The following is a 23,268-nucleotide window of genomic DNA, read 5'->3' as shown; positions in this document are numbered from 1 at the left end:
GAGAATATTGCAACTCTCTCCTGCCCCTCAAGAAACCTTGCAAAATGCCACCCAGCAGTTGCAGCCTGCAAAAGCTCGAGGACATTCTTTACACAGCACTGCACAAAGCAATTCATTGAGTTTCTTGATAGGGAAATATGAGAGTGGAACGCAAGTTGGAAAGTAGTTTCCCTTTTTCGAGAATGAGTAACGTAGATATGCCAACTGAGACGTTTACCATACTCAAACGAAGAAAAGAAAAATGGCATGCATTAACAGCAACCACACTGGCATACGTTTAGGGGAGGGGGAGATCAATAGTGCCGCTGATTAGCAATCGCAACAAGCCAATTAAATAAACACATGGGGGAAATTAATAAGCTCAAGGGCGATGTGAGATCAATAAGCAAATCACAAAGGGGAGAAACAGCAGACAATCCAAGCGAAATTGGAATTTCAGGAAGGATAAATGACCTCTTCCTGGCTATAGCTGCTCCCTCCCAGCTTGATCAAACTCATTTCCTCTTGCATTTGCTAGGGGTTTGCTACCTTATATGATTTAGTTTTTTTTTTAAAAAAAAGCAATTTAAATACACTTGATGGTGGCAGTGAAATTGCAGAAATAATGTTTTACATGAAAATTTTTAAAGGAAGAAAAACCCAAAGCCTTGGCTGGCCCCTGGGGCTAGTGACATTGGTGAAACTGGTTTTGCTCACAAGGCCCAAAACACCGCAAAGGCATGTTGAATCCTTTACCCCGCCAGGATAAAGAGCAACAGAGGCTTTGGCAGGGACCCCCCCCCCTCTGCCCCATCCCAAGAAAATGCCGCTCCACCTGTTCCTTGCATTATTCATTTTGCTTCTGCGGTAGTGAAGCCTGCACTGTTTTAAAAAACAACAACAGGAAGGCATTTGTTCTTTTGGTTCAAGATATGTTAGGAAAAAGTGCCCTGCAATCCATCTGATGTCTGTACAGATGACAGTATCCAGAAATGTATGTATGTATGTACAGGTCCAGCATGTGTGTACATCAGAGTTGAGTTTCTTTAGGACCCCCAATCTCTGGGATTCAGAGGGGGAGAAGGCTGCGCTTTGGAAAACTGAAGATTTAGCAACACACACACACACACACACACACACACACACACACACACACCCCACACATTTCACAAGGCATTCTCCAAAGGTAAAGCAGGGGCAACAATTTGCCAGGGGTAATTTCAATTTCCTGGTCCCTGCCTGCCTCTGTGGTTTCCTATTGAGGCTTCTTAGGAAGAGCTGCAAGTTTTGCCATTTTATGTCAGTGTGACTTGCAAGATTGGCTATTTATTAGGGTTCAGCCCTGTTGTCAGGCACCAAAGAATTATAAAGTGTGCCTTTAGGTGCAACCCTCTGCGCAATGCAGGAAACTGAGTGCCAGAGCATAATCAACTGATGGCTGTCCAGCCTCTGCTTGAAGAAGACCTTCGGCAGGTGGGAGGCCACCATCTCTTCAAGCAACCTTCGGCCCTCCAGATGTTTTGGCCTACAACTCCCATGATCCCCAGCTAACAGGACCAGTGGTCAGGAATGGTGGGAATTGTAGTCCAAAACATCTGGAGGGCCAAATGTTGCCTATGCCTGTTCTAAGCAATTGCTTCCACTATCAAATCATGTGAAATTTAACCCCCCAGGAGGTCTAGTATCCTGCCCTCTGGGGTAGCTATTGCCCTCCTTTGTGGAAACAGCCCTTCGGGTGTTTGAAGAGCCCCTTTCTCTTCTCCAGGCCAGCGGTCACTGGTGACCATTGAGATTGGCAGGGAAGAATGCAAGGAGCCCAGAGAGGAGGCAGTGCCAGAATCAATGCCAGCAGAGTCACTCATGTTAGTTTTGCCCCATCCTCCTCCCTGCTGGATTACTGGATTACTACAATGCACTCAGTGCTGGATTTATGTATAAGCTAAACAAGCTATAGCTTAGGGCCCCACTCTCTTGGGGCCACACACAAAAATTAAAGGAAAAAACAACAACTGAATGTACATTGCCAAAATATAAGAAAAAAACAAACAAATAAAACCTACATACAGCAACAGTGTGTTTTGTGTTGTGTTGTGTTGTGTTCATCATAGGCTCCTATGATGTAAGTAATGGGCCCCGCCTGCTAGCCTGCTCCCTAAAATATCACTGGTTTTCTCATTTCTATATATAGTGGAACCTTGGGTTAAGAACTTAATTCGTTCTGGAGGTCCATTCTTAACCTGAAACTTCTTAACCTGAAGCACCACTTTAGCTAATGGGGCCTCCCGCTACCGCTGCGCAATTTCTGTTCTCATCCTGAAGCAAAGTTCTTAACCTGAGGTACTATTTCTGGGTTAGCAGAGTCTGTAACCTGAAGTGTATTTAACCCAAGGTACCACTGTACAGTGGTACACACACACAAAAAGTGACAATTTGTTGTTGACAAAGGACAGCTGGACATATAAAGGACCCCATTACATTCAGTAGCTTAGGGCCTCATCAAACCTAAATCTGGCCCTGAATGCACTCTATGCAGGACTTCCCTGCATAGTTAGTACAGAATGCTGCAGCAGCACAACTCCTGCTGACCAGGAGTGAGGCCTTGTGGGCATGTAATAACACCTGTGCAGAGACCTGCCCTGGTTGCTGATCTGCTACTGAGCCAGATTTAAGGTGTTACTGTTGTTAGTACACAAAGCCCTTAACAACTTGGGACCAGTTTACCTATGAGATTGCCTTTCTGCAGATGCACCCACTCAACCAATTTGATCAGCTGAACAGGCACTGCCACAGGCACCGCATAATACCTGTTCCACATTGGTAAGAACTCGGTCATTTCGTGTGGCAGCACCTACACTTGGGAACTCCCTGCCTATTGCTACCAAGCAGGTGCCTTCACTGAACTCTTGCACCTGCTAAAAACATTCTTGTTTAGGCTAGCCTACCCAGATGCTTAAGGGACACGGGTAGTGCTGTGGGTTAAACCACAGCGCCTAGGGCTTGCCGACCAGAAGGTCGGCGGTTCGAATCCGCATGATGGGGTGAGCTCCCGTTACTCCTGCCAACCTACCAGTTCGAAAGCACGTCAAAGTGCAAGTAGATAAATAGGTACCGCTCCAGTGGGAAGGTAAACGGCGTTTCCATGTGGTGCTCTGGTCCACCAGAAGCGGCTTAGTCATGCTGGCCACATGACCCGGAAGCTGTCTGTGGAGAAACGCCGGCTCCCTTAGCCAATAAAGCGAGATGAGCGCCACAAGTCCAGAGTCGGCCACGACTGGACCTAATGGTCAGGGGTCCCTTTACCTTTACCCACCCAGATGCTTAGAAATGCTGGCACAACTTTTAACCTGTTCAAGGATTTTAACTTTTTGTATGTTTTAAAGTATTTAAAGGTGGTGGGTACGGATTTTTGTCAGGATTCACCCCTGAAGCCTTTCTCATGAATGAGCATATAGCCACAAGGCAGCAGAGGTTTGGGATCAGAGATTTCCTTCTCCTAGATGGGCTACCTTCCCAGAGCCTCAACTTCCTACTTCTCTTTCCAGCACATGCAGAAACCACCTTCTTAACTGCTGGCCCCACTGCTGGTCTCGTCCAGAGCTTGTCTTCACGTGCAGGGGAAGTCACTAATTCACTGAGGGTCTGAGACCCATCAGCTACCCTCAACCTGGTGTAGCCACCCAGTCAAAGCCATTTCCTGGCTTGTGGCTGCTGTTGCATGCTGGCAGGGAGTCACAGGTGAGAGCTGAGTGCAGGGTGGGGATCAAAGGTGGGCAAACTACCTCAGAAGAAGCACAACATGTCCCCACCAGAGGCACTACCTCTCCCCTAAAGGTAAAGGGACCCCTGACCATTAGGTCCAGTCGTGGCCGACTCTGGGGTTGCGGCGCTCATCTTGCTTTATTGGCCGAGGGAACAGGCATACAGCTTCCGGGTCATGTGGCCAGCATGACTAAGACACTTCTGGTGGACCAGAGCATACCATGGAAACGCCGTTTACCTTCCCACCGGAGTGGTACCTATTTATCTACTTGCACTTTGACGTGCTTTTGAACTGCTAGGTTGGCAGGAGCAGGGACACAGCAATAGGAGCTCACCCCGTCATGGAGATTTGAACCGCCGACCTTCTGATCGGCAAGTCCTAGGTTCTGTGGTTTAATCCACAGTGCCACCCGTGTCCCATCTCTCCCCTAACACCCCATATACCCCATGAACTAACTAGATAATTGTGTGTGTGTGTTGTTGTTTTTTAAAAAACTAACTAAATAAAAAAAAACCCAGTGATAAAGGTATTGCAGCAGGTGCAACCAACATGGTAGACTTTAGATACTGTTGGGCTCCAAATCCCCTCAGTCCCAGCCAGAACAGCCAATGGTCAGGGGTTCTGGGAATCCAACAACATCTGGAGGTGGGCCACTTTTGCTCTCCCTTAATTGCTACCCCATAAGAGCAATGCAGAGAGCAGCAGACCATTGTCCCTGTTTTTTCAAAGCAATTTTTTTTGACTCAACGGGCCTTCCTCATGGATTAATGGCCGGTTCAGAGGACTGGAAGGCAAAGAGGCACAATCCCAGAGTCGATAAGATGTACCCAGTCATTAATCCCCAGGAAATACCCAGCATCAAAGATCATAATTACTATTAGAAGTCATTAATGAAGCCGGTGGAGGCATATAGATTTTTACTTCTCTGGGCACCAGCTGTACAGACAGGGCAATTAATGGGCTTTGACTGAGCCAGGGAGATTATCAGAGGCAGCTTTCGATATTCTGCTTCATGTGACAACCTTGTTTATTGCTAAATTCATGAGGCTTCCGATAAAGTCTAATAAAAATGCTGGGATTCTCCTTAAAAACAAAAAAGGCCTTTTCTGAGCCCATCTAACATCCTTATAAGAAACATAAATGAGCTTCTATGTTGCCCTTGTCTCCACTTACTCCTTGTGATCCCCCATTTAAAAAAAAAAAAAATGCAAAGCAAGAGAATGTTCCTAGGACCTATTAATCTTCGAGGCAGTCTTCCCCAATCTGGTTGCTTCTGGATGTTGTTGTACTGGATTTGTCATCATCCACGACTGTTGGAATTGCTCACTGGTTTTAGAATCTGTCATTCAATGGGAATTACCCACCCCTCTGCCCATAAGTGTGTATAGGGCTGAAGCCTAAATCAGGCATAGGGAAACTCCATCCCTCCAGGTGTTTGAGACTACAGTGGTACCTCGCAAGATGAATGCCTCGCAAGACAAAAAACTCGCTAGACGAAAGGGTTTTTTGTTTTTTGAGCTGCTTCGCAAGACGATTTCCCCTATGGGCTTGCTTCGCAAGACGGAAACGTCTTGCAAGTTTGTTTCCTTTTTCTTAACACCGTTAATACCGTTGCGACTTGACTTCGAGGAGCAACTCATAGAACGCGGTGTGGTAGCCTTTTTTGAGGTTTTTAAAGACTTTGGTGATTTTTGAAGCTTTTCCAAAACTTTCCTGACACCGTGCTTCGCAAGACGAAAAAAATCGCAAGACGACAAAACTCGCGGAACGAATTAATTTCGTCTTGCGAGGGACCACTGTACAATTCCCATCATCCCTGACTACTGGTCCTGTTAGCTAGGGATGATGGGAATTGTAGTCCCAAACATCTGGAGGGCTGGAGTTTGCCTATGCCTGGCCTAAATCAATCAAACATACATACATACAAATGTACTGATAATAATTAGGGTCATTAACCAGTTATAGAAACCTTGGTTTTTCAATGGCCTGCCTTAACCAATCAAGCAATTCCACTGGAATATTTTTGTTGTTTAGATTGTGCCAACTTTGTTTGTGGTTATAGTGTGTTTCAATGTAAGTTCCCAAAGCAAGCATGCCGTATCAGAGTATACAATTCAGATCCTTAAAATATGAAAAAGCACACTTTCTGAGATATGAAGGCAAGGCACAAAGAATCATAATTTAGCAAGCAAAACCTACCACTCCTTGTTGGGAGGGACAGCCGTTATTAATTATATTATTTTGAAAATTCCCTGTTAACAGCAACACATCAGGAAAAACCCCAAAACATAAAATGAGCATGCTCTTAACTCTTAGCTCGGCTGATATTTGCCTTGCCCTTGCCTGTTAATCCACCAGTTGATGAATCCACCAGTTAAAATGGGTGGGGAAGCACAGGCCTTGGACTGAATGTGGTCTTCTGGGTCTCCTTATTTGACCACACCCCTTGGGGCCCCACTTTGCATCCCTCCAAATGATTTCAGCTGACTGGAATGTGTCCTTGAACATTAATAATGCCTCTTGCATCCTTGGATAGACAGATGGATGGTGAATGGTATGTGTGGAGACCTCTAACTTTGGTCACTTCCCCTGTTCCACACACTATCCCCTCTGACCCCATTCACCGCTGCCATGAGGCCCCCTGAAAATTCCCCATGAATAAATGTGTCCCTTGGGCTGCTAAAGGTTCACCACCCTTGAACACAACCAACCAAAGCTTACAGTGCTATTCGCAGTGATAGCTCTGAGAGCAGAAAAAAGATCGTCGCCTTCCTTACCTCTAGCAGCTGAACTGCACCTTCATGTTCTTTCTTAGCTTCAACCTGAGCCTGAAAGAGACAGAGGAAGAAAATTAGACCAGCTCCTGTTGCTCTAGAATAAATCTAACCCAGGGGTCAGCAAACTTTTTCAGCAGGGGTCTGGTCCACTGTCACTCAGACCTTGTGGGGGGCTGGACTATATTTTGAAAAATAAAATAAAAAATGAACGAATTCCTATGCCCCCAAAATAACCCAGAGATTCATTTTAAATAAAAGGACACACTCTACTCATGTAAAAACACCAGGCAGGCCCCACAAATAACCCAGAGATGCATTTTAAATAAAAGGACACATTCTACTCGTGTAAAAACACACTGATTCCCGGACCGTCTGCGGGCTGGATTTAGAAGGCGATTGGGCCGCATCCGGCCCCCAGGCCTTAGTTTGCCTACCCATGACCTATCCAACAGATCTTTACAAAGATGGTTTTTAACACACTCAGAGGCTGCTAAAGACATTTTCTCCAGTCTAAGAGGTTGCACCAGGCAATCTTAGAGGTGTGACCCATGTTCCCTTGCAGCGTAACATGTGGATCTACTCTTTAGCAAAAATAAAAAAAATGCTAAAGCAATTCTAGGCTGCACCAATGGAAGTACAGTATAGTTTCCCAATCAAGGGAAGTAATAGTACAGCTCTATTCTGCCTTGGTCAGACCCCACCTGGAGCACTGTGTCCAATTCTGGGCACCACAGTTTAAGAAGGATACTGACAAGCTAGAGAAGTGTGTGCAGAGGAGGGAGACCAAGATGATGAAGGGTCTGGAAACTAAGCCTTCTGAGGAATGGTTGAGGGAGTTGAGCATGCTGGGACCTAGAATGACAATAGCATCTCAATTCTTTCTCGCAGAGTAAACGTAAAGGGACCCCTGACCATTAGGTCCAGTCTTGACCGACTCTGGGGTTGCGGCACTCATCTCGCTTTATTGGCCGAGGGAGCCAGCGTACAGCGTACAGCGTACAGTCATGTGGTCAGCATGACTAAGCCTCTTCTGGCGAACCAGAGCAGTGCACAGAAACGCCATTTATCTTCCCGCTGGAGTGGTACCTATTTATCTACTTGCACTTTGACGTGCTTTCAAACTGCTAGGTTGGCAGGAGCAGGGACCGAGCAACGGGAGCTCACCCCGTTGCAGGGATTTGAACCACCGACCTTCTGATCGGCAAGTCCTAGGCTCTGTGGTTTAACCCACAGTGAGCTCACCCAAATGCGCCATGTTTACACACTCCTGTTTCACTTCCCACCATATCCATTCCTGACCAGCTTCGCTGGGGGAAGTGGTACAGCATCTGCTTTGCATGCAGAAGGTTGCAGGTTCAGTCTCCAGCATCTCCTGGTAGGGCTGGGAGCACACATACCCCTCTGAAATCGTGCTGCTGCCAATCCGTGTAGACAATACTGAGCTAGATGTGCCAATGGTCAGACGTGAGAGGAAGCAACTTGCTACTTTCCTCTGTTTGCATGCCTCCTCAACTCTTTGCCTTCAGAAGAAACTACGGAGAAAACGGGCTCGTCTGGAGAAGCATCCTTTTTTTATTCAGCTGCGTTAAACGCCTTTTCTTTCCATTGGCTTTTTGTGCTAGACTAATAAACGTTCCCTAATAGCATCTGATAAAGGAAAGAGACCACAAAGAGGTCTCTGGAGTGCAAACAATACCTTAGCAAGTAATAAGAAACTTTTGTCTTATCTACCATCACAGGTTTAATAAAAAATTATAAATATACCTTTCCAGAATTCAAACTCAAAATATCGATACTGAAAGCTACAACAGTACTCACTGCAAACACATTTCATAACAAACTTGGTTATCTTACTGGGTCCTCTTATCAGCATTGCGTCTGGGAAGGCAATATTGTGCCCTCCTTATTGTGGCTGGGAGGCTAGATAGGGACATCTTGGCGCTCTGAATATCCTCCTGAAACAGGACTATCAGCCTGAATATGCTATCAGGGATCTAAGGTGGAAGCAGCAGTTATTAGCTTTCTTAATATGAAATGCAGCTATGGAATCTCATAAAAGGAGCAGCTCACCTACGAGGAAAAGCTGAGACATTCAAGGCTTTTTAGCTTGCAGAAAATGCAAGGAAGAGGAGGCGTCATAGAGGGGTACATGCACCCCCAAAACACTAGAATTTGGGGACATCCAACCAAAGCTGAACATTGGGAAAGTCAGGACAGAAAAAAGGAAATAATTCTCCACGCAGCTCACAGTTCAGTTATGGAATCTGTTCCCACAAGAGATAGTGACGGCCACCAACTTGCAGGGGTGGGGGTGGGGGGTGGGTTAAAAGATGCTTAGACAAATCCATGGAGGAGAAGACCATCAAGGCTGCTGTTCTCCTTCCCCTGTTGGAGGCACTATGCCTCTGAAGACCAGCTGCTGGGAATCACAAATGAGGAGAGGCTCCCTAATAATAATAATAATAATAATAATAATAATAATAATAATAATAATTTATTTATACCCCACCCATCTGGCTGGGTTTCCCCAGCCATTCTGGGCGGCTTCCAACAAAATAAGTGGGGTCTGTTAAACATTAAAAGCTTCCCTAAACAGGGCTGCCTTCAGATGTCTTCTAAAAGTCTGGTAGTTGTTCTTCTCTTTGACATCTGGTAGGAGGGCGTTCCACAGGGCAGATGCCACTACCGAGAAGCCCCTCTGCCTGGTTCCCTGTAACTTGGCTTCTCGCAGCGAGGGAACCACCAGAAGGCCCTCGGCGCTGGACCTCAGTGTCTGGACAGAACGATGGGGGTGGAGACACTCCTTCAGGCATCCAGTCGACCACTGTGAGAATAGTGCCGGGTTAGAAGGGCCTTTGGACTGATCCAGCAGGGCTCTTCCTATGTTCTAACTATTGGTGCCTCAAGGGTTGAATTCTGCACCAACCTTATATTTGTTGGCTACCTCCTATGTGCCAGATGTTTGAATGTTCCTGCAGAACAGCAGCCCGCCTGGGTCAGGACTGTCTTCATGCTGACCAGCAGGGGCTGTCTGGGATTTCAGACTAAAGATCTTTCCCAGCCCTAGCTGGAAATGCCAGGGACCATTTGCAAGCACAGTGTGTTCTCTACCACTGAGTTATAGCCTTTCCCTTAACATAATGGACAGGGAACACACTGTTTCCCATCACCTGCAGGAGCTTGAATCTGTCCTCAGCCACTTTGTGAAAAGTCACATTTTCAGAGATGGAAGCAGCATTTAGCAGTGTGCTACGGCTGGCTAGCTATCCAAGAACAGCAAGATAACACACGGTTGCACCAACTACCGATAAGAACCAAAGTTCTCATAATATTGGGGGGAACCAAAGTTCTCAAAATATGGTTTCCATAACATGAAAAAATGGATCCCATAATGTATTCCACGTTCACGTAACGTCCTAACTAGAATGGGCTCAGATTAAGAAACGGGTTATGAAACTGATTTGTGAAATCTACCAGGGACTCACCTGTTTCACTCCTGGTGCCACACATGTGACAGCTTTGCCCTACTGCTTGCTTTTCACCCTTCCCTTCCTCCCGCTGCCTTGCTTACCTTCTGCAGGAATTCAATTTCCTGCTGTTTTGCGTTGAGAACAGCCAAGGCTTGCTCATGCTCCAATTCCAGCTGTTGCCGCCGTTCAGCAGCCTCTCGCATATGCTGTTGAGTGAGGAAGAAAACAACTCATCAGGCAAGTGTGGGGGACAGGTGCCAGAAACAGGTCAGTAATAGCTCACACACGGTGGCAGCGAAGTTAATTCTCTATTCAAAGAAACAAACAGCTCAGGAGGCCAGGCCTAGTAAGCACAGCAACTTGTCTGAGTAGATCTTGCCCCAATGAGGCAGTTGTGAGGACTGAAGGTGAGCCTTCCCACAATGGTCTAAGGCTCCTCCTCCCCTGGGTCCTTCCCAAGCAAGCTGAGACTCCATCAGCACATCTGTCTCTGCTCCACCCTCTTCATACCTTCTCTGACCCTGGGAGATCAGGGGGAATGGGAACTGGTTGCAGCAGGAGGGGGAGACCCCCCTGGCTCTTTCAGCTGCCTGCCTCATCTCTGCTTCCTCTCCAGCCTCTGCCACTGCCTCTTCCTGCTTGCTAAACCGTAAACCTTGATACCTCTTCAGTTTCTGACACCTCCTCCTTTCAGTCTGCTCCCTCTTCTCCCTCTGACCACTCATCATCATCCCACCAACAACCCCCTGACTCTGAGACTTCTTCCCTTGGGTGTTCCCAGCTGGTGCCTCCCACCACCCCTCTGCCTCCAGCCAGCCCATGACAGGAAGTGAACAACAGTTGCTTCCTCACCCCAATATTACTCCTTTGTGGCGGAGAAAACACTTCAGCACAGTGCCAATTAAATGTTGCCAACGTGATGCCCATTGATGTTTTTACCTGCTCCTCTTTCACTTCCCACTCTAAGAGATATTCATTCATTCTTGATATATACTTTCCTTTATTATATATTAATTCTTGTCAGGGAACTGACATCAGAGCAACGGGAGAAGGAGAGGCTCTCCGATTCTGCAGGGGAAGGTACCAGCACAAGGGGGAGACGTAGCTTGATAGAGGGGGAAGGAAATCAGCGTAACACCAAGGATCCAGGAGAGCAAATGGCAGAGGAGGTGGAAGGGCTCCGGGATTCTTCCTTGGAAGTCAGTGAGGAGAGCACTGGTCCTCCACTACCCACGCCCTCCCTGCGCAGAAGACTTCTGCGCAATGAGAGGCGGAGACGATTGGGTGTCAAACAACTTTTATGCTGGCAAAGGTTTAAGAAATGCCCACAGACAGATTCTGCTAGCCACTGAGGCAGCCACGCTGAGATGGGCTGTGCAGTCAAAACGGTTTAAACTATGCAACCAAGCTTCAAAGTGGGAAAGTTTACGCACGAGTAACTCCCAACCACTACAATTCTCTTTCAAAAACGGAAGTTTCTTTGGCAAGACCTTCTTTCTTATCTGTACACAATTTTTGATTGAGTTGGAAATATTGTATCCAATCAGACAAGTGGCATCTAAATTCATTGTATTTTTTTAAAGTTGGCTTTTCTGTGTCTGGTTCTAGTCATATCTGGTAGGTGGGCAACCCTCCCTTCATGTTTTTCCTTTTAACTGCTATTGCTTCCGCTGGAGATATCCACAAAGGTATCTTTGGTTCCAAAATTCCTCTATATTTACTCCATATCTTATAAAGTGATTTCCTTATTACATGGCTTAAGAAACCTTTGTGGACCTTCACCTTTTCGTGTAGTAGATAGGTGTGCGTGGGCCAGTTAAATAGCCTCCGTGGGCTGCTTCCAGCCCATGGGCCACAGGTTGGGGATCCCTGGTGTAGACAATACTGAGATAGATTGTCTGGCTCAGTACCAGGCAGCTTCCTCTGTTCTCGTTTCTAACCAGTTTACAGGGTTGCAAAAGAGAGAAGAGGCACCATTGTCAGGTCAGCAGGGGGATGGGGGTAGGATACAGTATTTCTCTTCCCATTGCACTGTTGAATCATAGGATTGCAAGGTTCGAAGGGACACCAGGGGTCATCTAGTCCAACCCCCTGCAATGCAGGAATCACAGCTGAGATGGGAAGAAAAAAGATTCTCTCTGCTCTTCGGAGATAGTTCCTAGAGTCACATCATAAGCTGGGTAGAATGCTATCTTATGTTCCCTTCTGAAATGCTCTGACGTGATTCTCAGTGGATCACTTTGCTTATTAATGGCTGCTGGTTCGCCTGGGGATAGTTCAAGCTCTCAAGGCATCTAAACAGGCGACAGGACACATTAAAAATAATACATCACAGAAGGGGCGGAGTACAATGAGTTGGAAAGGCATGTGGCTCAAGATGACATAGAGCACGGGTGTCAAACACAAGGCTCGTGGGCCGAATCTGGCCCTCCAGACCTCGTCATGTGGCCCGTGTAGCGGCCGCCAGCCACCAGCCTCCACCTTTTATTTTCGCTTTTTTTTTTTTGACACAAGAAAGCTGCCTCTTCAGCGCATGCGCGGCAGCCTACAAGCCAGAGAACGTCTGCCCTCTAGCGGCGCCGGCCGTTCTACACAGGAAACCTCCACAATAATTTATGATAATAAAGAGTGGACACATAGTTCTACAGATACAACCAGCCCTTTGAGGGTGACCAAACTGCTGATGTGGCCCCCGATGAATTTGAGTTTGACACCCCTGACATAGAGGGACAATGTGGTGGGACGCCTGAATTGTAGGCAGAAGGTCCCAGGGCCAATTCTGAGCATCTGCAGTGGAAAAAATAATCAGGTGGCAGATGATGTGAAACACACACTGCCAGCTGGAGCATAGAGCAATGGAATAGCCCTTCCTCTGTGAATTTAACTAATCCTCCTTTAACCACCATTTCTTTTGCTGGCCTCCCAGGCAATGGATCAACAGACATTCACATAAAGCCCTATGTCCTGTAATCTGACCTTCCTTTCCCCAAAACCTTTTCCTCTGTTGCAAACTATTCCCACCAAACCTGCAGGTGGTAAGTGGTGCCTGCTGAGGACTTTAGAGTAAGCAAAGGGGGTGAGCTCTCTTCGCCAATTCATAGAGAGACAGGCTTCCCTTTTGAAATCGTCGAGAATGAGCTGGCAAACATTGCACGAACCTTTATATCTATCTACCCATCACTATTTGGCCTGTTTTTGAAGGACTAAAATAGGAATGAAAGGCATCCAGCCTTGCTAGGCACGTCTTTTTGGGAGGGAAAGGGCAGGGGGAGGCAGGTTGGAGAATGGTTTTTTTGTGTGTCTTTCTTTTGCTGAAACCAAAGACAGAATTGCTTTCGTCTTCCTTTGTTCGCCTCTGAAACATCCACGCTGTGCCCTCCTGGCTCTCCTTTTTGCTTGCCCGACAAAGTTGTGATTGTAAAGCAATGTTTGAACTTCTCTTTATCTGTGTCACTCCAAAGGAGACTTAGCAGAAGCTATTACTGTGGTTCAGTCAACTAACAAAATGTGTGTGTGTGTGTGTGTGTGTGTGTGTGTGTCTGTCTGTCTGTCTGTCTAGAGTAGGTTGACCCTGAAGCTCCTGTTCTGAGTGAGTGGACGGCAGCATGTATTTATAGATCAGGCCAAGGGAGCCAGCGTACAGCTTCCGGGTCATGTGGCCAGCATGACTAAGCCGCTTCTGGTGAACCAGAGTAGCACACAGAAACACTGTTTACCTTCCCGCTGGAGTGGTACCTATTTATCTACTTGCACTTTGACGTGCTTTTGAACTGCTAGGTTGGCAGGAGGAGGGACCGAGCAATGGGAGCTCACCCCGTAGCAGGGATTTGAACCACTGACCTTCTGATCGGCAAGTCCTAGGCTCTGTGGTTTAACTCACAGCGCCACCTGCGTCCCTCAAATGTTCCTACAAGTGACAATTTGTTCTGCAGTTGCAAGAAAGCAGTCCTTTAGCATAGCAGCACCTACACTTTGGAACTCCCTGTCCCTTGATATTAGGCAGACGCCTTCGCTGCATTGGTTTTGCCCCCTGCTATAAAATGTTTCATTCCAGCAAGCTTATCCAGGCAAGTGATTTTAGCACATGCTTTGGACACATGGTTTTTAGTAGGTATAAGAACGTGCTGAATTGCTGAATGCACAAAAGTATACATTTCCTGCAAAAGAGACACAAAACCTTTGAGTATGCTAAAACTATCCGATATTAGAAGCACTGGGATGGCGGCAGGTGTTTTTTTTAATCACAGGATTTTATGGGCATTGACTTTCTACACATTGTTTTCCTCTTTCTTAGCATTCTTGCTTGGAAAAAAAATGATTGATTTATAGATCTTGCTTTCAGTGTTGGTTTGGTTTTTATTGGTCTTTCAAATGAATATTTTGGATGGTTCCTTGTAAATCAGTTTTTGTTCTAGTAAGCGATATATAAATATTGAGGAATAAATAAATAATGTTCTGCCTGTCCACTTGTTAACCATTTGTCAGGGAACTGACATCGGAGCTAGAGGCGGAGGGAAGGCTCTCAAATGATGCTGGAGAAGGGCCCAGCAGGGAGAGAGGCAGCTCCGCAGATGGGGAAGCAAATCAGCGCAACACCAGGGATATAGAGGGGCTGATGGGGGAATCGGCGAGAGGGCTCCAGGACTCTTCACCGGACACCAGCGGGGAGAGCACGGGTCCTCCGCTACCCACGCCCACCCTGCGCAGAAGACTTCCGCGCAGAGAGAGTAGGAGGAGACTGGGTGTCAAACAACTTTTATGTTGGAAAAGATTTAAGAAACGCCCACTGACGGATTCTGCTAGCGACTGAGGCAGCCACAAAGTGAAGGGCTGCCCAGACTGAAAGGTTTAGCAAGGCAACGAAGCCTGGAGAGGCGGCAACTTACGCACGAGCAACCCATACACATTACACCATTGAAGTGCGAGATTTGCTGATGAGTAAGTCGATAAGCTCAGCTTTCTATTCTTCACACACACACACATTTCAAACCAGAGTTTCTATGCCTCCTGCCTGCAGCCAAAGTTGGCAAGAAAGTCTGGAAAGAGTTGAAGAAAACTCTTCTTCTTTTCTTTACTGCTTGTGTGAGGAAGATAAATCAAAGTCATCCCATTTCTCAAGCATACAGTAGGTTAAGGCAAGTGATAACAGCTACTCTTGACAAGGTCAGAAAGCACAGGCTCGGCCTCTCACTATTTTGCATGTTGAGATGCATTTCTGCAATTAGGGATGTCAGAGAATTCCAGTCAAAACAGACCTGGCTGTTGAAATTGCCACATACTTGCTCATCGGATTAACCACTTGCAAATACAAGTAGGCAATTGTTGACACCGAATTTAAAATTTAATTTACATAACTTACATCCAAGTTTCCATCTTGGGAAGCAAGCTCCATAGAATCCAGGAAAACTTACACCTCAGAAGTAAGATCCCATTAAATTCAGTGCAGAAGCAAGATCCCATTAAATTCACTCCCACTGTTTGACATAGTAACTATTCTTTTAATTCATGTATACGGCATATGTAACCTTACAGTGCAATCCTAAAAAATGTCTAAATTAATGGGGTTTAGGATTGCAGACTTGGTGTATGTATGTTTACTCAGAAGTAAATCCTAGCTTCCTCATAGCGTGTGCAGCATGTAATAATAAAAAATAATATTAATTTAATACTTTATATAACTTGCAAAGGATCCCAAGGTATTACACATAAGAACTAAAAATAGATAGAGGCAAAATAACCCTTTTAAAAATGTTGCGGCAAGTCTTAAAGGTAAAGGGACCCCTGACCATTGGGTCCAGTCGTGGCCAACTCTGGGGTTGTGGCGCTCATCTCATTTTGTTGGCCGAGGGAGCCGGCGTACAGCTTCCGGGTCATGTGGCCAGCATGACTAAGCCGCTTCTGGCGAACCAGAGCAGCGCACGGAAACGCCATTTACCTTCCCGCCAGAGCAGTACCTATTTATCTACTTGCACTTTTTGGCGTGCTTTTGAACTGTAAGGTTGGCAGGAGCTGGGACCAAACAATGGGAGCTCACCCCGTCACGGGGATTCAAACGGCCGACCTTCTGTTTGGCAAACCCAAGAGGCTCAGTGGTTTAGACTGCAATTTGGGTTAATAAATCACAAAACCGTGGAGTTGGAAGTGACCCACACAGGAATGCAGGAATCACAGCTAAAGAATTAGGTAAGAATATTATGGTTGTGAGAAGTTGGTAAAAATAAGATTTAAGTTTTAAGTTTTTAAGATTTTCTATAAGATAAGATGAAAATAGATTAAGGTAATGTAATGACAGAATACTATGAAATATGGAAAGGATTTGCTGCATAATTATTAACCAGGATACAAAAAAAGGGAGGAGGAGGAGGTCAAAGAAAGAAGGTAATGAGAGTTGAGGATTTGAGAATGATGGATTTATTTTTGTTTGTTTGCGGTGTATTTTTGTTTTTTGAATTTGTATTGTTTGGTGTGGTTTGTTTTTTCTTTGTTTTTTCTATTTTCTTTTTTTTCTTTGTTTTTTCTTTGTAATTTCAAAAATTTACAATAAATATCATATTAATAAAATAAAAATAAAAGTCTGGTAGTTGTTGTTCTCTTTGACATATGGTGGGAGGGTGTTCCACAGGGCAGGTGCCACTAACGAGAAGGCCCTCTGCCTGGTTCCCTGTAACTTGGCTTCTTGCAGCGAGGGAACCGCCAGAAGGCCCTCGGTGCTGGACCTCAGTGTCTGGGCAGAACGATGGGGGTGGAGATGCTCCTTCAGGTATACTGGACCGAGGCCGTTTAGGGCTTTAAAGGTCAGCACCAATACTTTGAATTGTGCTCGAAAACATACTGGGAGCCAGTGTAGGTCTTTCAAGACCAGTGTTACAGGCCCTGGTGGTCTGGGAGGTTCTTCTGGGAGTTCTTGTCCAGTCTCCCAGGCACAATGGCCTCTCCATCTTCTGTAGTCATCTCTGAGCCCAGACCTGGCTCCCCATCTGGTGCCCCTGCAGACTTCAAGTTCTGTCCACATTGCTGCTGGATGCAAGAATCATGACAGCATCACAACCTCCGAAGGGCGAGTTACAGCATTTGTCTCTCTTTCCATATTGCCCCATCCCAGTCGTCTCCAAAGTGTGTGCTCTTGCTCCAAGCGACAAGACGGCTTTGCTGAGGAAGCTGATCTCCGTGGTGGGAAAGGAATCTGCCCCGGGAACAGGTTTATTTTTAAAAGTTCCAATATTTATAAAAGCCTACTGTCGACATTAACGGAGACTCAGATGGCTTTTTGAATGTCATTGCCTTGTTTCAGAAAGAGAACTGGAACGCAGGGAGGGAAGCGACCCAAATTTAATTCTGCACTAGAATGTGGCGATCAAAGCGGCTTGTCGCCTCGCTCAGCCGAAGCCACAGCAACGGCGAAACAGAGTCAGGGCTGGAGCACATTGGGCAGAAAGGAAGAGGGGGGGGGGAAGGAGATCCATTTCCTTTGAGATGTTATATTTAACTTTCCAGAGCGTTGTGTCAGCACATTTCAGCCCTGGCTCTTCTGCAAAGCTAATACATCCCAATATAATGAAAGGGAGAATTAAAACTGCTCCGCCTCAATGCAGGGCTGCTTTCTATATTCAGGGGTGGAAAATGAAGACCACTTTCCTGGGTGGGCTACTACACGATGTAGGCAGTGAACCCATTGAAACAAACGCGATTTTGTTTGCATTTAATGAGAAACAGCATAATTCACACTTCTCGAACCAATACGCGAACCGAAACCACATTTGCTAGGAGTCCTGTAGGATGTGCTGCTCAGAACACCCAGAGATTCTCCAGGTGATGTATTGTCTAGGATTAATTGTTGTCATCAAGATGCTTAATTTTTTGCTGCTATTGGTGTTTGTTTGGGGTTTTTTTGGTATTTTTTATTAAGGTATTATGAGACCTTATTATGATTTATGTGTGGATTGTTTAATTTTATTGTATACTTCTTGAGATGTTTTTTATTTAATGCTCACAGCTACTTTTGTTGTATATATTTTTTGGTATCTGAAGAAGTGTGCATGCACACGAAAGCTCATACCAAGAACTAACTTAGTTGGTCTTTAAGGTGCTACTGGAAGGAATTTTTTTATTTATATTTTTTGTAATTATGTAAATCTTTTTAGGAATGTAAGCCTCCTTGAGAATGGCTTAACTATGGGATGGCGGCATACAAATAAACGACAGTAATTGGTGATGAAAACCAGATTTTGTGATGCAATTCTCCAAGCGCACAGTGCATACAGGAAGTGCATATATCAGAGGAAACTGTGTAGAATATAGGATTCTGTGAAGAGGGTGTGCAGCCAGATCTACAGCTGTTAATGTATTTTATTTTAGCCATCAATTTCAAAGATTTCAAAGAGAAGACAACAGAATCAACTAGTGTGTATGTCAGGCGTAGGCAAACTCGGCCCTCCAGATGTTTTGGGACTACAACTCCCATGATCCCTAGCTAACAGGACCAGTGGTCAGGGATGATGGGAACTGAGTCCCAAAACATCTGGAGGGCCGAGTTTGCCTATGCCTGGTGCATGTAGTTTGCCTGACATGAGCACAAACTAAGGAGATTGCACAGAAAGCATACAAAATGGAGGCGTAAGGGCGGCTGTGACAGCAGCAGCCAGCAGATCAACGGGATCTTCCTCCTATTTGAATGTTCAAACATTCCAAGGTTGCAATGCCAGGCTGGGCCTTGCCATATGTTGCAAACAATTCAGCCCTTTGCTGAGCATCTTCCTTGCGATGACAATGACACCACTTACATTCGAGGGACCAGAGAGCTCCACATACACTCTCCCAGCTTTCTTTCTACATACCTTTAGGACCTGCTCTAAGTTCTCCAGTTTGGCTCGGAGCTGGTGCTTCTCCTTCACAGCCAAATCACGTTCTTTGGTCACTGCGGCGAGGGTTTCTCTAAGCTGAACATAGTCTGTTTTCACCTAAACAACAGCAGAGGAAAAACTGAGACAGAACAAATTGCCCTTCCACAGGTGCCATCAATGTGAAAGAAGAAACACATGATTTACGACTGCTTCCCCCCCCCCCCAAAATATATTTCCAAGGAAAAGGCTTTAAGTATTGCCTGTGGATCTTTGGGACTAGTCACTTGTGCAATCAGGTGAGGATCTTATCCATGTTGTGGAGAAGGGTGTGTGTACGTAGCCTGTTGTATGGGTGCAGTTCAGAGCGCAGTTCTGTGAGTATTACAGGCACCTACTGGATAGTGACCATGACATCACTTATGTATGCATCCTGTGGTCTCTTTAGGGATGAAAAGACCCAGCTAGATTCAGCCTGTTTCACTTTGGTGTCTGATAATCTGCTCCATCCTGTTTCCACATGCAGATTAAAAATAATAATAACTGCAAAAGTTTCTTTAAGTAATATGTGTTGTATAAGTTTGTCCAAGGATTGCTTTTTGGCCCTCCATCCCTTTTCGTTTTTTAAATTTCTAGTTTCCGGTTGCTTGGAATGTCTAGAAAGAGCAGCAACTTCTTCATGATGTAGAAACAGGGCAAACAAAGGGCAGTTGCTGATGACATGCTGTGTCACCCTTGGACTCTATATGGAAAAAGATGGCTGGCAGCATTTACCAATGGCAGCAGACACCCACCCCATTTGTACAATATGGAATTTAGTGTAGCCGCAGATTCTGGAGCAGATTATAGAATCATAGAATTGTAGAGTTGGAAGGGACCACCAGGGTCATCTAGTCTGACCCCCTGCAATGCAGGAATCTTTTGCCCAACACGGGGCTTGAACCCACGACCCTGAGATTAAGAGTCTCATGCTCTACTGACTGAGCTACCAAGGTGGCTAGGTTTTAGCATCACATCTACATTCCACCTTTCCTCCAGGGAGCTCAGACTGGAATGCACAGCTCTCCTTCTTCCCCCGTCAATCATCACAACCACCCTGTGAGGTAGGTTAAGCTGAGAGAGGATGCAGGGCATGGGTAGGCAACCTAAGGCCTGGGGGCCGGATCCAGCACAATCGCCTTCTAAATCCAGCCAGCGGCCGGGCCGGGAATCAGTGTGTTTGTACATCAGTAGAATGTGTGCTTTTATTTAAAATGCATCTCTGGGTTATTTGTGGGGCATAGGAATTCATTCATTTCCGCTCCAAAAAATATAGTCCCCCCGCCCACAAGGTCAGAGGGACAGTGGACCGGTCCCCTGCTGAAAAAGTTTGCTGACCCCTGATGTAGCGTGACCATATGTGCTATTTTATGTTCCAGAAGGCTGCCCTTTATTGGAAGCACCTTATATTTAATGGGTTCTGTGTTCCAAATCTAACTTAGGACCCACATACCTACGGGACCGCCTCTCCTGGTATGCCCCGTGGAGGACCCTAAGGTCCACAAATGACAACACTTTGGAGGTCCCAAGTTGCAAGGTGGATAGATTGGTCTCAACAAGGGCCAGGGCCTTTTCAGTACTGGCCCCAACTTGGTGGAACTCTCTGTCACGAGAGACTAGGGTCCTGCGGGACTTGACATCTTTCTGCAGGGCCTGCAAGACAGAGCTGTTCTGCCTGGCCTTTGGTTTGGACTCACTCCGACCCCTATGTTTCCCTCCCCTTATGGTTTTGATCTATGGGCTACTATTAAAATGAGGCTGCATTTTAAATTGTATTTTAACCAGTATTTTAAATTGGTTTTCTTTTCTTTTCTCCCCCCCTATTCTGTTTTTATTGTAATTTTACTGGTGTTAGCTGCCCTGAGCCCGGCTGTGGCCAGGGAGGGTGGGGTATAAATAATAATAATAATAATAATAATAATAATAATAATAATAATAATAATTATTATTATTATTATTATTATTATTAAAGATAAAGAACTCAAAGAAGGGGGGAGAGGGGGCTTGAAGTTACCACAAAAATGGTAGACAGTCTTCACCACTACAGTGAGATGTATGCCACGGGAGCTCACAGAAGCCAGAGGAATTTCAGAGTATGGTTTCCAGTGGCGAGAAGCGGTTGTCTTAGTTAACAAGTGCATGCATTGATGCTAGAGACAACATTTCTATTAACCACTCTGACACCTAATTTCTAGAAGCTCCAAAAAAGGAAGCGAAACTCTGAAGAAGGACAAATCCCAGCAACTCGCACTACAAGTCGTCTCCAAAAGGCAAATAAGCAGGATAAAGTGGGAATAGCGATTCATCCTGGGACAGACACTGGAAAATAGGACTGCCCAGTGGGGCTTGCTAGGGTGGAACACAGGGAGGCCAACAGTAGGTGGCGCCAGAGCCAATGACAGGCAGAGCCAACTCATGCTAGTTTTGCACAAACACAAGACTAATCTCTGCTGGGGTCTGTAGGATGAAACTGACAGGTAGTAGCATCCCATGGTCTGGTAAGAAGGAAGACAAGGGAGGTGGGGGGCTGAGGGTAGACTGAGGTTGGTGGGGCAGTGCCCCATTTGCCCTAATAAGATAGCCTCCTCTGGTGCTGCCGCCAGCAAACAAGACTAGCCGGAGCAAAACCAGTAGCTCCCACAGAGCTTGAGCTCAGAATTTGGGGGTTCCTTCACACGGAAACTTGGGTTTTTAATTTATGTGTTTGGCAAAGCAGGTAGCTTTCCCTTACCAAAGCAGGTAAGGGAGCTGGGCATGTTTAGCCTGGAGAAGAGGAGGTTAAGGGGTGATATGATAGCCATGTTCAAATATATAAAAGGATGTCACATAGAGGAGGGAGAAAGGTTGTTTTCTGCTGCTCCAGAGAAGCGGACACGGAGCAATGGATCCAAACTACAAGAAAGAAGATTCCACCTAAACATTAGGAAGAACCTCCTGACAGTAAGAGCTGTTCGACAGTGGAATTTGCTGCCAAGGAGTGTGGTGGAGTCTCCTACTTTGGAGGTCTTTAAGCAGAGGCTTGACAACCATATGTCAGGAGTGCTCTGATGGTGTTTCCTGCTTGGCAGGGGGTTGGACTCGATGGCCCTTGTGGTCTCTTCCAACTCTATGATTCTATGATTCTAGGTAGAGAGGTGCCCAGGTGTGCTGGGTGTTGCTTAAACACTGCCCCCTGGCAACAGAGCCTCATTTTCTCCTTCCCTCTAGATTTTTGCCTTGAGCTGGGTGCACAAGCAGCAGCTGATTTGGTTTGCCCCGTCCCAAATGTGCTCATGGAATCTGTCAATCCCATTTGTTCATGCTTATGCAAGTGGATCTAATGATCGTCTCTGCAAGCTGCTGTCTCAGGAACATATGGGCCATACATGAAATGAAAATTGCGTCGGAACAGCGAAGCCCCCCCCCCCTTCCCCAACTCCAGTGGCAGCAAAAGACGGCTGACCTAGTTTGAAGGACTGCTAGATACAGCCCTCCTGATTCTGATAGAAGACTTTGCTCCAAGAACAAATTATAAAGCGGTAGCCAAACTAGCCTGTGACCCCAAACACAAAGATGGTCCTGTGGCAACTTAAAGAGCAAAAGATTTAGTATGACACTTAATAACAACCAAATCTGCAGGTCTTTTGTGTGTTTGCTCTGGGGTAATTCCTCTTTCAATGATTCAAGATGCCCAGAAACATATTTGCACAGTTCAGCTGCAGTTGCCTAAGAGCATATCCACATCACCACCATCCCATTCCCACAAGCCAGGTGTGGGAAACCTTTGCCCCTCCTGATGCTGTCGAACCACAACTCCCATCCAAGCCTGGCTAATGAGCAGGGAGTTGCAGCTCAGCAACATCACGAGAGCCAAAGGTTTCCCACTCCCAGTGGTGTAGCGTGGGGGGTGCAGGGGGGGCCGGCCGCACCGGGTGCAACACCTGGGGGTTAGGGTTAGGGGGCGCAAATCCACGGGTTAGGGGGCACAAATTACTTGCCTTGCCCCGGGTGCTGCAACCCACGCTACGCCACTGCCCACTCCTGCTATAGGCTAACAGCAGACTCATTCGCTGGCTGTGGATTCCTGATGCAGCCAAACTGGTACCACTTGTGCACAACAGGGAAGGATAAGGAAGACTGGGAGGACTCAAAGATTTGCAGAATTACATCCTGCTCCATATATATATATATATATACACACACACACATACATACATACATACATACACAGTGGCACCTCAGGTTAAGTACTTAATTCGTTCCGGAGGTCCGTTCTTAACCTGAAACTGTTCTTAACCTGAAGCACCACTTTAGCTAATGGGGCCTCCTGCTGCCGCTCCACCGCTGGAGCACGATTTCTGTTCTCATCCTGAAGGTAAGTTCTTAACATGAAGCACTATTTCTGGGTTAGCGTAGCCTGTAACCTG

The 23,268-nt window shown here is 46.1% G+C and overlaps 1 protein-coding gene across 14 annotated transcripts in view; it reads right to left on the bottom strand.

Annotated features, from left to right (window-relative positions):
* The window catches only part of RIMBP2 (RIMS binding protein 2), a 293,903-nt gene that overhangs the window by 70,750 nt on the left and 199,885 nt on the right, over positions 1-23,268 (bottom strand). For 10 of the 14 annotated variants that reach the window (XM_083476367.1, XM_083476368.1, XM_083476359.1 and 7 more), the window contains 3 exons: positions 18,821-18,943; positions 10,088-10,192; positions 6,517-6,567 (listed from right to left, as the gene is read on the bottom strand). In XM_083476367.1, the coding sequence (XP_083332493.1) occupies positions 6,517-6,567; positions 10,088-10,189 (153 nt within the window). In that variant the 5' untranslated portion in view covers positions 10,190-10,192; positions 18,821-18,943. Of the gene's footprint in view, positions 1-6,516; positions 6,568-10,087; positions 10,193-18,820; positions 18,944-23,268 lie in introns of those variants that run through there. The other 4 variants (XM_083476365.1, XM_083476361.1, XM_083476370.1 and 1 more) reach the window with 1 other exon arrangement.

The sequence above is a fragment of the Podarcis liolepis genome (genome assembly GCF_965112155.1).
Source record: "Podarcis liolepis genome assembly, chromosome: 15".
In the NCBI taxonomy this organism is placed as follows: Eukaryota; Metazoa; Chordata; class Lepidosauria; order Squamata; family Lacertidae; genus Podarcis; species Podarcis liolepis.
The sequence above is the reverse complement of the archived record's forward strand: the minus strand, read 5'-3'. Positions and strand labels throughout refer to the sequence as shown.